The 12,983-nt window shown below is 43.2% G+C and overlaps 1 protein-coding gene across 1 annotated transcript; it reads right to left on the reverse strand.

The window, feature by feature from the left end:
* Nucleotides 1–9,788: 9,788 nt before the first annotated feature.
* Nucleotides 9,789–12,099, reverse strand: LOC103974378 (pentatricopeptide repeat-containing protein At5g11310, mitochondrial). Its single transcript, XM_009389192.3, has one exon. It carries the CDS (start codon nucleotides 11,871–11,873, stop codon nucleotides 10,053–10,055), a length of 1,821 nt encoding a protein of 606 aa, XP_009387467.2. The 5' UTR covers nucleotides 11,874–12,099; the 3' UTR covers nucleotides 9,789–10,052.
* Between the last annotated feature and the right edge of the window lie 884 nt (nucleotides 12,100–12,983).

Here is a 12,983-nt window from a genome sequence, read left to right on the forward strand (position 1 = left end):
AACCCGGAACTACCAGCCAGCATGGAAATATGTAATTGCTGCAAAAGGACAACCCAAAGGAAGCATAGGAGGCACTGCCCTCTATGTGAAATTACTTCATGTGGAATGTCCAGCACCTATTATTTCAGAAAAAGAACCCCAGTAATGACCGAGGAACTACCGAGGTATGAGCCCAAGAATTTGCTTCAACAACAGCAAGATTACATTATCCATTGTGAAGCAGAAATCAGAAGACTGAAGATGGCTGTAGAATCTGAACAACAGAAGGCAAAGGAATTAGAAGAAATACAAATACAAGCCATAGCAACTGCCCAAGAAAACCTCCGGTTACAGCATGAGATATGCGAATGGAAGAAAAGGTTTGATCAGCTGGAAGGAGAGGCAATGGAAATTGATCGACTAAGGTTAGAGAAAGCTGATTTACTAAAAGAAATGCAAGAACTTAGGACAAAAGAAGCGGAGGAAAATGAAGAAATGTTCGTCCTACTGGCCGAAGAAACACAGAAGGCTTTATCTATAGAAACAAAGGTTACAGGAGGATCCAGAAAAGCCAAAAACATGCTCTTCAACCTAGAGGTACGAATTGAAATCCCAAGTATCCCCTCCTTTAAGATAAATGCCATATTAGACACAGGAGCCACGACCTGCTGCATAGATAAAAATTCCATACCAAAAGTAGCAATGGAGGAAAATCCCTACATTGTACATTTCAGCGGGATAACATCCAAGACAACGGCAAACAAAAAACGAAAAGGTGGCAAGATGACTATAGGGGATAACACATTCAGGATCCCCTATACATATGCTTTCACAATGAAGCTGGGAGACGATATCCAAATGATAATAGGGTGCAACTTCATACGGGCCATGCAAGGAGGAGTAAGGATAGAAGGTAACACTGTTACTTTCTACAAAAATCTTACTACAGTCAACACGCTACCCTTTGTCCCAGTATCAGCAGCAATAGAAGAACTAGATCTTGAAGAGGATGAGTATATCCAGATCCAGGAATCTGTCCTCTTCTCCGCAGCTCAGCAAGGCAGTAACCTGATCAAAGAAAGGTTCGGAGGCCTACTGAATCAGCTGAAGGCCCAGGGATACATAGGGGAAGACCCCCTAAAACACTGGGAAAAGAACAAAATTATATGCAAACTAGAGATTAAAAACCCAGACTTCGTAGTAGAAGACAAGCCCCTTAAGCATATCGTCAATGTATATTGCGATAATTCTCCCGTACCTTTGAAACATTCGTCCATTTTTCTCCGGACAGATGTTGGTTTATATATCCAGGCCATAGTTGAATGCTGACGGCTTTCTCAATTCATCCTGTGTGTTTGGTATCAGAGATAATTGGAGAGCTTTATCACACTGAAAGAAATAAGCCACCATCCTACCTTATGATGGCTTGACACTCTGTCCTGATTATGACTTCCTCCTTATCCAGAAAGTAGATCTTCAGGCTTTCCAAAGTCTTCATTACTGCATGCATTTCTGCATCAATAGTGGACTTGATGGGGTTGAATTTTCCACTTGCATAGGCACAGATTTTCTCAGTATTCCGGGGGTCGTTCTTCATTTTCTTCCACTTGCAGATCCCCCCCCATCCTTCCATGCAGCCATCCGTTTCTAGAATGATAAAATATTCCTCTGGTGGTACTTCTAGGTCTGGAAGATTTTTAACCAAGCTTTTGCTCTTTCGGATCAGCTCCCAATCTTGCTCGTTAAACCTCTTCTCACCAGTCGGGCTTGTTTTGGCATGAAGTGGTCCTAGGAGTTTTCCCAGATTAGGGATATAATTACGGGCGTAATTTAGTATGCCTAGCCACGATCTTAGACCTTTCTTTGTGGTGAGATTTTCCTCTTGGTACTCTGTGATTCTTTTGATGATGTGGGGCTGTAGCTTAATTTTTGAGTTTCCCAAGATTGCCCAAAGAATTCTATCTCTTTGACCGCCACCTTCATCTTTGATGGGCTAAGTACCAGGCAATGTTTCTAACAGATTTCCAACATTTGGGCCAGGTGCCTGGCGTGGTCTTTCTCGTTTTTCGAGAATACTAGAATATCGTCAATGTATATTGCGATAAATTCTCTCGTACCTTTGAAACATTCGTCCATTTTTCTCTGAAATACTGCGGGTGCGTTTTTTAATCCGAATGGCATTGCTAGCCATTCATATAGTCCGTCGGGAACCCAAAAGGCGGTCCACTCAATTGAGTCAGGATGCATGGCTACCTGGTGAAATCCTGATTTGAGGTCAAATTTTGAGTAAATTTTGCTATTACTGACCTTTCGTAGGATGGTGTTTATCCCTGGTAGGCTATACTGGTCCTTTTCCGTGATGTCATTCAGCCTTTGGTAATTGAATACCATCCTTTCCTTGCCCTTTTTTTCCACTCCGGTGTCTGGGTCTACTGTTGTTCCGGAGTTGACTATTATGGCAGTTGTGCGATGTCTGCTCTTGCTTGGCCTTATTACTCCAATCTTTAGAAGGGCGTCTATGTGTTTAGAGAAAGCCTCCTTTGCTCGTGGTGTAAGATGCTTAAGGGGCTTGTCTTCTACTACGAAGTCTGGGTTTTTAATCTCTAGTTTGCATATAATTTTATTCTTTTCCCAGTGTTTTAGGGGGTCTTCCCCTATGTATCCCTGGGCCTTCAGCTGATTCAGTAGGCCTCCGAACCTTTCTTTGATCAGGTTACTGCCTTGCTGAGCTGCAGAGAAGAGGACAGATTCCTGGATCTGGATATACTCATCCTCTTCAAGATCCAGTTCTTCTATTGCTGCTGATACTGGGACATAGGGTAGCGTGTTGACTGTAGTAAGATTTTTGTAGAAAGTAACGGTGTTACCTTCTATCCTTACTCCTCCTTGCATGGCCCGTATGAAGTTGCACCCTATTATCATTTGGATATCATCTCCCAGCTTCATTGTGAAAGCATATGTATAGGGGATCCTGAATGTGTTATCCCCTATAGTCATCTTGCCACCTTTTAGTTTTTGGTTGGCCGTTGTCTTGGATGTTATCCCGCTGAAATGTACAATGTAGGGATTTTCCTCCATTGTTGCTTTTCGTATGGAATTTTCATCTATACAGCAGGTCGTGGCTCCTGTGTCTAATATGGCATTTATCTTAAAGGAGGGGATACTTGGGATTTCAATTCGTACCTCTAGGTTGAGCATGTTTTTGGCTTTTCTGGGTCCTCCTGTTTCCTTTGTTTCTATAGATAAAGCCTTCTGTGTTTCTTCGGCCAGTAGGACGAACATTTCTTCATTTTCCTCTGCTTCTTTTGTCCTAAATTCTTGCATTTCTTTTAGTAAATCAGCTTTCTCTAACCTTAGTCGATCAATTTCCATTGCCTCTCCTTCCAGCTGATCATACCTTTTCTTCCATTCGCATATCTCATGCTGTAACCGGAGGTTTTCTTGGGCGGTTGCTATGGCTTGTATTTGTATTTCTTCTAATTCCTTTGCCTTCTGTTGTTCAGATTCTACAGCCATCTTCAGTCTTCTAATTTCTGCTTCACAATGGTTAAAGTAATCTTGCTGTTGTTGAAGCAAATTCTTGGGCTCATACCTCGGTGGTTCCTCGGTCATTACTGGGGTTCTTTTTCTGAAATAATAGATGCTGCACATTCCGCATGAAGTAATTTCACATAGAGGGCAGTGCCTCCTATGCTTCCTTTGGGTTGTCCTTTTGCAGCAATTACATATTTCCATGCTGGCTGGTAGTTCCGTGTTAATTTCCCATATATGTTTGCATTCGGCTTGTGTTTGGGAGACTTGCACCCGGGCCCTATATCCCGTGTCAGGCCCGATCCACCAGGTTCTGCTATCTTCAATGAGGGCAAATATTCTATGAGTAAAGGAATGGATACCATGATGTAGACTTTCCACGTCTTCTCCCTCAGAGATGGAGTAAATTGCATCGCTTTGATTCTCTCCTTCTTGTACTGATAGGATTTCATAATCATCTGGGAGGTCAAGCTGTTCGAACATGGCTACCCTTTTAATATTTTTGCGATCATTGGGGCATTCCCTTGCAAAGTGCCCTTCTTCCCCGCATAGGTAGCATTTGCACTTCTTGTTTCTAATCAAGTGCTTCCTTTTCTCAATTCTAGAATGGGAGGAGTGTGGTTTTCCTTTGTAGGTTGTTGATCTCCTTACGCCATACCTTCTTTCTGGTTTATTGTAGTATCCTGGAATGGGAATTTCACTGCAAAAGGATAGATCTTTAAGGGCCCTTCTGAAAGCCGCGTCCTTGCATTCAGCCTCTAGGTATTTGTAGGAAAATAATACTCTTGGGATTACCCCAATTGTGTTTCCCCTGTATTTTGTTTCGAATGCCTCCTTGATCCTTTTGCCTAGTTCTCCAGGCATTTTTTACCATAATTTCTCTGAGAGTTCTGGGCTTGTGAATAGCCTTCCTGTTTTTGATGCAAGCCTCATATAGTCATTTAGGAATTGGATAATATGTTTGAGGTTTGTGCATGATAGATAACCTTTCAAGGTCCCGGTAGGCCTCTTCTTGTGCTGTGGTGGATCCTTGGAAGGGGTCTTCTAAAATAAAAATTGTCCTCAGTTGTGAGAGGATGTTTTGTGTTCCTCCTGAACCATCCGCGTTGGTCATTAATAACTGGTATTCTTCAGGGTACGCCATCCGCCATTGGATCCATGCTAGTTTTTCTGCTTCACCAAGCAGATTTTCGATAAACTCCATTTTGGCTTGGGGATCGGTGAATCCTTGTAGGGAGACCAAATTCTTTGTTATTGACTCCCATCTCATAAATACCTCCTCAAACATCCCAAGTTGGGATGGGATTATGAACATCGCCCCTTGCTGTTGAAATGCTGATGGGAGATTCCATGCTTCAGACAGGTCTTTTGATTTAAACCTTGGCTGCCTGGAGTAGCCTTCGTACGCAGGCTTCTGGCTTGTTGATTCTATGTTTACAGCTAGGGGGTAGTTGGCTGGTCCCATTGTTGAGTCGATGGGTGGTCTGTAATTTTGATACTACCGACGATGCATATACCTGTTGAGATAATCTAGCCAGGTGGGGGTATTCCATCTCTAGATCTTCTTCCAATCCGGCTGCAACCACTTCCTTTTGGTATTTTTGAGGGTATGGTAATTCCCCTCCATCTTCAGAAACATCAACTTCCTGATAAGAATTTAGATATTGACGTAATTCATTAGCTTCATCTTCGCTGTCATCATATAGTTGAATGCTGACGGCTATGGTGTGGTTCTGAATTTCTTCTTCATCACTGAGTGCCTCGTCGTCTGCGTTATTATAGTTGATTCGGCTGGATGTTGATGCAGCTTTGTAGGTGTCAAAACTTATGGATATCCTTCCATCAATAAGGTTGCGACTCCTTATTTCTGCAGGCTGCATTGGTACCATAATCTGGGTTGGTCGAATAACCCAGTCTCTGCCACGTAGCTCAGCTGTGGAGTACCTTCTTCCGGGGAGTGCCCGGACACCGTGGCTTGTTAGGTAGTCCACCATCCCTGATATTTCGTGCGCGAAGGCGACATTCGGGGTATTTGAAAGTCGCCCCACCATGCCTCGTGTGATTAGCAGATTTGCTTCACCATCCCGCCATGTGTCGTAGCCTCTAGCGAGGATTGATAGTTGGATGTTGTGAAAAAAATCCCTAATTGTCATCATTATATCTGGGATCACGTAGACCAGTTGGCTGCCTCGAGTTAAGTCTACTTCCATGGTGGCTATGATGGATCTGTCATCTGTCCATCCGTTGTCCCTGAACACCAGTAGTGCTAGTGTCCCTTCCTCCTGTCTGTGAAGGGTTTGCACCCTGACTTGTAGTATTCCCAAGTGGATGTATTGCATATGGCTTCTCTGCAATTGATCGTAGCTTTCTTCCATAATGAAAGCTCTATCTTCCTGGTTGTTAGTAACCAGCATGGCTTCTTCCGATCGGTGTGTGTACAAGCGATGGTGGGCATCATCACATCTGGAGTGGTATAACACCTCTGCAGGTGCTATTGTTGCCCTTTCCCTCATGGAGAGCCTCAGTTGTACTTGGGGGTTTATCTGTTGCTCAAGTACTTGCTGGGAAATGGTTGGTCCTCCCAGTAGTCTTTGCCCGATTCTCCTTGTCGCTTGTTGCGCGTTGAATAGCCTTCTATGGCTCCTCCTGTAATCGCGGATCTGGTCCTCGACGAGAGGGGCAGATGTTGACGCTTCTTGCCTAGAGGTTCGGGTCATCATTGTTGAACTTGCTTGAGGATTTGAATAGGATCCTTGAACACAAGGATTCTTCCTTGAGCTTCTTTAGGTCTTTCCGAAGATCCTAGGCTTAGATTTGATAATTTGGTGATCAAGTCTTCTGGAAGACCCTGAGTAGGTCTAGTCTTTTGCTGCTGGATTTCTCGTATTGTTTGTAACTCTGTTCGTATCCCCTTTATATCTTCAGCGATTTGTACTAGTAGCTGTATTTGGGTATTATGCTGTTTGATTATGGCTGCCTGATGGCTTTGGGTTCCTGGGTAATCGTCAGATTTCAGGAATCCAAGGGATGGAGAATCAATAGATTCTGTGGCTTTGAGTGCTTCTCTGTAGGACTCGGTACTCCTAGTGAATAAGTGGCTCATCCGCAGATCTGCCTCTCTATTTTTGTTAGGAGAGTTTCTATTTTTGAGAGTTTCTGGTTGAGTCCTCTTTCTTGAAATTCCTTTGATAGTTCTATTATCAGGCCTTTTATCTCCTGTCTTGATATTGGGTTGTTTTCGGAGAGCAAGGCTGAAAGTATCTCGACTGAGGATTTTAGTGCTTTGATTTCTTTTTCGAGAGACTGGTTCTTTTCTATCAGAATTTTGAAGTTTTTCAGATGAACTCTACTTGATAGGCAGGTTCAGTCATAAATGACAGCAAGGTTCTGGGCTAGTTCTTTCCGAGTTGGATTCTTGCTTTCGGTAAGGTCTAGGTAATCTAACTTAGAGGTGTGAGAGTTAATATACCATTGTTGTATAGACTCTTCCCATTTTTCAGACATCAATCTTAGGCCTTTCTAACCATCAGGTTTCCCCTTGCTTATTTCTTTCTTAGATTGTCTCACCTTTTCAGTGTTTCTTTAGGGACTTCTTGCCCAATTACACCTTACGTCTGTTGACAATCATAGTCAGGTTATAAGCAAAGATATTTTGACAGCTATTTAGGCTTTCTCAATTGATTCTAAGTTGTGGGTAGAATCTAGCAACAAGATAGACTAAAACACACAGGATGAATAAAGCTCTGATACCATTAAACCTTGGGAATCGGCCCAAGGTTGAGAAGTCTTTCTCTGGTTATCAGAACTACGGGCCATGAAGGAGGAGCCATAGACTATGATGGCTCAGAGCATTCAACCTTGGGACTTTCTGATGGTGGACAAATGGGTCCCCATGGCCCCAATAACTATAAGAAATTAGAAGATTATCATATCATTCTGGTGTGATAAATGGTGGACACAAGCAATCGGTACACACAGAAAAATTGATTCTGTGGTATTGTTTGTAACTCTGTTCGTATCCCCTTTATATCTTCATGTAACTGTCCACCAACATAACTATAAGAAATTAACTGCATCATCAAGTGGATCAGAAAAATATAAAGATGACTGGTCATAGGTTATCTTTTAAAAACACTCATGATAATCTCACTCCAAATACTTCGTTGAAGATGAGCTATCATTACCTTTCCTTGAAGTGATGCTTCTTGTATTTCCAGCTTCTCAAGAGTGCCCTACTTCAGGAACCAGATAATTTTTATTTCTCCACTCAAGTACCACTAAATTTCTCCACTCCAATGTCATTTTTAATTGTGGCCACTGGCCAAAACAGGCAATAAAAAATAATTGGATGATGTTCCATAAGTTAAATATCAGACTTCAATAGTCAGATAAGGTTGCACATTAAGTGACTGGAAGTATAGCACCAGACGCTATCATGTTAAGGGCATATCATTGCACTTGTTAGTGGGCACAGTGATTGTGTCGATCAGAATGAACTCAATGCTAATGCATGCCAACTCAGATGTCATGCTGGCACATTATCAACACATATTATGCTGACAAAATTGAATCTCTTGAATAAAAATGTATTTCACTATAACGTGGTCTACTAACAAAGCAAATATAATCCACCAGGTTGACGGGTCAATGTACATGATTTATCCCTAGCAACAAATAGAGGCTATTTTCATAGCTAGAATCCTGGTCACCCAAATTAGAAAGGCACAACCTAACCATTATACCAAGGCTCACCCTAATCAAATATAAATTAAGTAATAAAAGATTAAAATGTTTTGTAACCATTATACCACTATGCCATTACCTCCAACTTTCAAATACAAACAAGTTTTCCTAAATGTCAAGAAGACGTAAAATGAGCTAATATGAGTGCACATGCAGATGAAAGGATTGGATACAGGCACACAAAGCAAAAATATCCTAACAAAATTGATAATCCTAAAGTATCAGAGATACTTGATAGATATTTTGTATTCATAAATAAACAAAACAAATGAACTGGACAAAAATCTTTTGTACTTCATTCTCTACAAAAAACATATCAAGTGATAGATCTCCATTTCAGGAGCCCAAATCCATGAAAATTTACAGACCTGAGATAAATATTCTGTAAAATAATTTGAAGATATTTCACCAATAATTATTATTTGCTAGACATGCAAGCATATATTTTTTGTAATAAAATAATCTTTCTTACGATAAACCAATAAATTCTAGGTTTTAGGATATGCTAAGTCAAAAATTTTATAGTGGCTTCAGAATTTGACTATCTTATCTACCTCTGAACCATAAGCTATAGAAATTTAAGAGCACAAAAAAATGTGGGTAAGAAAATTTATATGAAATGGCTAAGCACATGAAGCTTATGCATCAGAATACTATTATATAGATATGTCAATATACACCCCGAAAACATAGTACTTTTTGGAGAATTTGAACTCCGAGGCTTGCAAGGTCCAATAACATGCCAATAAGAACAATATCCCAAAGAGACCTTACTGTAACCAGATCAAGATGCCCACGTATGGAAAAAAATAATAATAATTAAAGGTAGCAAATCATTCTGGTTTTCACTTAAATATACAAGATGGATCCTATCCACTTAAGCTAGGTTCTTCTATTGAAAGCAGTGGCCTACTACAGTTTCTTGCTTTAACCAGCGTCTTGTATTATTCATATGAAGACCAGTAGTATTTGTGAGCCAATTCAAAGCTTGATGCTATGTCAATATCTAGATGTCAGGATCATGAAGCAAAAAGTTCACAAACTTAGTCTAGTCAGTGCAATGGCAATTCCAGGAACGGCCTGTGGGTCTTAAATCAGCAGATAATGTCACACAAGAAGAGAAATATCTGAATACATACAAAAGAGAGCTCTTGCTCTATTAAAATTTCCATGCTAGAGATTTTTTTCACATGCAGTTTAATGACCTGCTGCATAATTTCTTTAGGGAAACTATGATAACTGATGTGCTTGATTAGTGAAAAGAGCTTCTGACAATAAACTTCAACAGTCTCCTGGATCCAAATAGATCATATAACATCCTTTTTTCCTTTACAATTCCAACAATATGTTTTATCAGTGGCCAATGTTATACATGTCATAGAAGCTTAATTCTCATACTATTTTTTGTTACTGTGAAAGATTGACATTCTCATATAGAACTCTCCACAGATGGTCAAAAGAAATATAACACAAAATATGTGCAGAGGTATGGCAGCTAACAAATTCAAAGTGTACATCAGTGTGAATTAGCTAAATTGGATACAATACTATGAATGGAGCATTTCATAGGAAGAAAGTCGTCAAGTAAGCAATCACCAACATTTACAACAGGAATACATGTCTGAAGGGAATAAAAAGGTCACTTCACCTTATCAGTGATGACTGAAACACTCAAATAATTCAGTTTCTGAAAACTATTTGGACCAATCGATGCCACAAAGAAACCACCAGACTAAGAAAAGGATCTGCTTGCATATCACTATAAATATAACTTGGCCCCTAATGAGTAATCAAATATACTATTCACTTTGCATAGCATACACTCTTCTTCTAATATCAGTTATTAACATACTTGCACTCTCGACAGCTATCTCATTTGAGCTCCTTAAATTACTGAACTCCTTTGAATCTTTATATGATTTCAAAGCATCAGACATCATTTCAGCCTTCCTTAAGATAGACTTCTGCTGCTCAACAGTCTGATCATATTCCCTTTCTCTATAAGTATCTGGCAACTTTGTAGAATGCAGCACTGTGTTCATCAGATTCGAAACTTTCCTCTCCAGTTCTAGCATCCCCAAGCTATTTAGTTCTTTCACAAGCATTTGATACGTGACGTACTGGGGCACAATCCCTCTCTTGATCATGCTCTCAAACTCCACAGAGGCCTCCTCAAACCTGTGCGTTCGACAAAGCAAATGCACCAACATAGTGCAAGTATCTAAGTCCAGATCAAAACCGTTCCTGTTCATCTCCCTGATCAGTTGCACGGCCAAATCCAACTTCTCTTTCTCGCATAACATTTTGATCAGTAGCTGGTACGTGAGTCGATCAGGGAAATATCCCAAATGAATCATCTTGGTGTAGAGATTCATTGCTTCTTCAATCTTTCCAAACTTGGAGAAAAACCTGAAGAAATAATTATAGGTGCTCGGCGTGGGAAGAATGCTCCTTCCCACCATCATCTTCAGAACCCTACTTGCGCCCACGAGGTCCCCGTTCTTGCAGAGGCCTTTCACGAGAGAGTTGAAGGTGGAGATATTGGGAGACACACCATAAAGAGGGAACTTTTCCAGCATGCCAAGGGCCTCCTTGAACCTACCGCCCTCCGAGAGCGCGTCGACTATGGGATTACAAGTGAGAGCGTTGGCCTCGATCCCAGCAGCCTTCATCTCTTCCAGCAGGTTGACCGCCTGATCGGGGCGACGCATCCGGCAGAGGCCCTCGATGAGAGTTCCATAAGTGACGACGGTGGGGCGCACACCCTCACGCTTCATCCGGTTCCATATGCGCTCGGCCTCGCGGAGCCTCCGAGATCGAAACCAGCCGTGAAGGAGCATGTTGTAGACCCGGATGGAAGGAGCAGCGGCCTCCTTTCTTGTGCGGTCGACAAACTCCGCGGCTGCTCTAGGGTGACCTTCTTTGCAAAGGGCGTCGATGACGAGCTCAAAGGATTCCCCGTTTTCCTCCTCCGGGGTGATGGCTTCTGGATGGCGGCGGATGTATTGGAAGGTGCGGATGGCTGCAGAGGGCATTCCGGCGCGTGCGTAGCGGCGGAAGAGCGCAGCAAAGGCCGAGAGGGGGGCGGGGGCGACGTCGAGGAGGAGAGACCAGGCGGAGTCGAAAGCGCGGGACTTGGCGAGGAGGTCCACGAGGGAGACGAGGAGGGAAGGGGTGAGGTGGAGGCGGGCCCAACGGGAGAGGACGACGAGGGCGGCCGAAGGAAGGTCGCCGTCGCGGAGGAGGGCGGCGATGATGGGGGCGGAGGGGGAGATGCCGCAGCGAAGGAGGGCGGAGTCCAGGTGGTAGGTATTGGTTGCAGTCCGGAGGAGGTGGGCGATGGCAGTGGCGGTAGCGGCGATATCATCTTCGCATTCTTCTTGTCCGAAGGAGGCCCACGACGGAGGTGGATTTGGCGATTGGCAAGGAAAATTTAACGCCGCAGGCCCGGGTTTGAGGTCTGGCGGAGAAGGCCAGCGCATGAGAGGATTGCCCGGGATGGAGAGCCACGAGGAGGAGGGAGAACCAGAGGCGGCCGAAAGGGAGCGGAGGAGAATGCTCCGGCTGTTAGTTGTGGCGGTGGTGGCGATGATGGCTCGCCGGAGCAGGCAGGGAAACATACTTGGATCGTGTTGATTTTGCCGAATACCACCCACTGGGACCAGCAAAGCGCTTCCCCCTCCCAGGTTGGGTTTTACTAAGCGTACCGGGTGGAGAAATGCAGCATGCTCTGATCCTAAGGGGCCGCGACGGAGGCGGCCGAGCTGCGTCAACAAATGCGCCTCGACATTACGCCCTCGCCCTCGCCCTCGCCCTCAGTCGGTCCATTTTGCACGCATTACTCGTATATTGTTCGACAAAGAAATTAATGTTCAATTCCTTCAAGTTTGCGGTCGAACCACATCTAATTTGGATCTGCATTGGTCTGTTCGTTGGGTCAATCCATTCGTTGGGTCAATCCAATTGCGAACCAGATACATGACGAATCGAATTCCATATCTCTACTCCCTTCATATTCTAACAATTGCAACAAAACATGACGCATGGAATTGTCCGGCAACAGCTGAGCCAGATTTATTTGTGGTCGAGGTCAATCAAGATCCAACGCCACACTATAGTTTCGCAACCCATGCATCCTCAATTTGAAAATTTTCTCATTTTAGCTAAATCCAAATTTAAGTTGGCCCAACGTGTACTTGTTCAATTAAGTTTTACAAAACTAGAGAATACATTACAATTGCAAGGTATAGAAATAATATTTGAATAGTTTGCGTTCTATACTGTCAAACAGAGTTATGTTGAGTTACACTTGATAAGATATATTTTGGGTTCTGGCCATGTCACGATCGATGCACGCCACGTCTTTGCTAGGTCAGCAAGAGGAGAATTCCCACACGTCGAGCCGGGATCCGTACCGAGGCATTCCTCAGTACGTCCCATCCCGGAAAGCTCGGGACGATGTCGTATGGTGCCGTTCCGCGTGTTCCAGGACGGCGAATGCACAAAGGTACCTCCTCACCCCTCGATGATCGGTCACCACACCAAACCTGCGTATGACCAACCTCATACAATAGTATAAAAACCCATGATCGACACCTGACCAGAGAGAGGCATGAAAAAATCGAGAACCAAGCACTAACTTACTCATCGAGGGGCCAAAGTCAATAACCACCCGATGAGGGCCTTCTGTGTAGGAGAGTGGTCACCCATCGAGGCGCGACCATCCAGAT

The sequence above is a fragment of the Musa acuminata genome, chromosome BXJ3-4 (genome assembly GCF_036884655.1).
Source record: "Musa acuminata AAA Group cultivar baxijiao chromosome BXJ3-4, Cavendish_Baxijiao_AAA, whole genome shotgun sequence".
Classification (NCBI taxonomy): Eukaryota; Viridiplantae; Streptophyta; class Magnoliopsida; order Zingiberales; family Musaceae; genus Musa; species Musa acuminata.

Excerpts from the sequence above, each read along its gene's own strand:
- LOC103974378 (XM_009389192.3), bottom strand. The coding sequence starts at position 11,873 with ATGTTTCCCTGCCTGCTCCGGCGAGCCATCATCGCCACCACCGCCACA.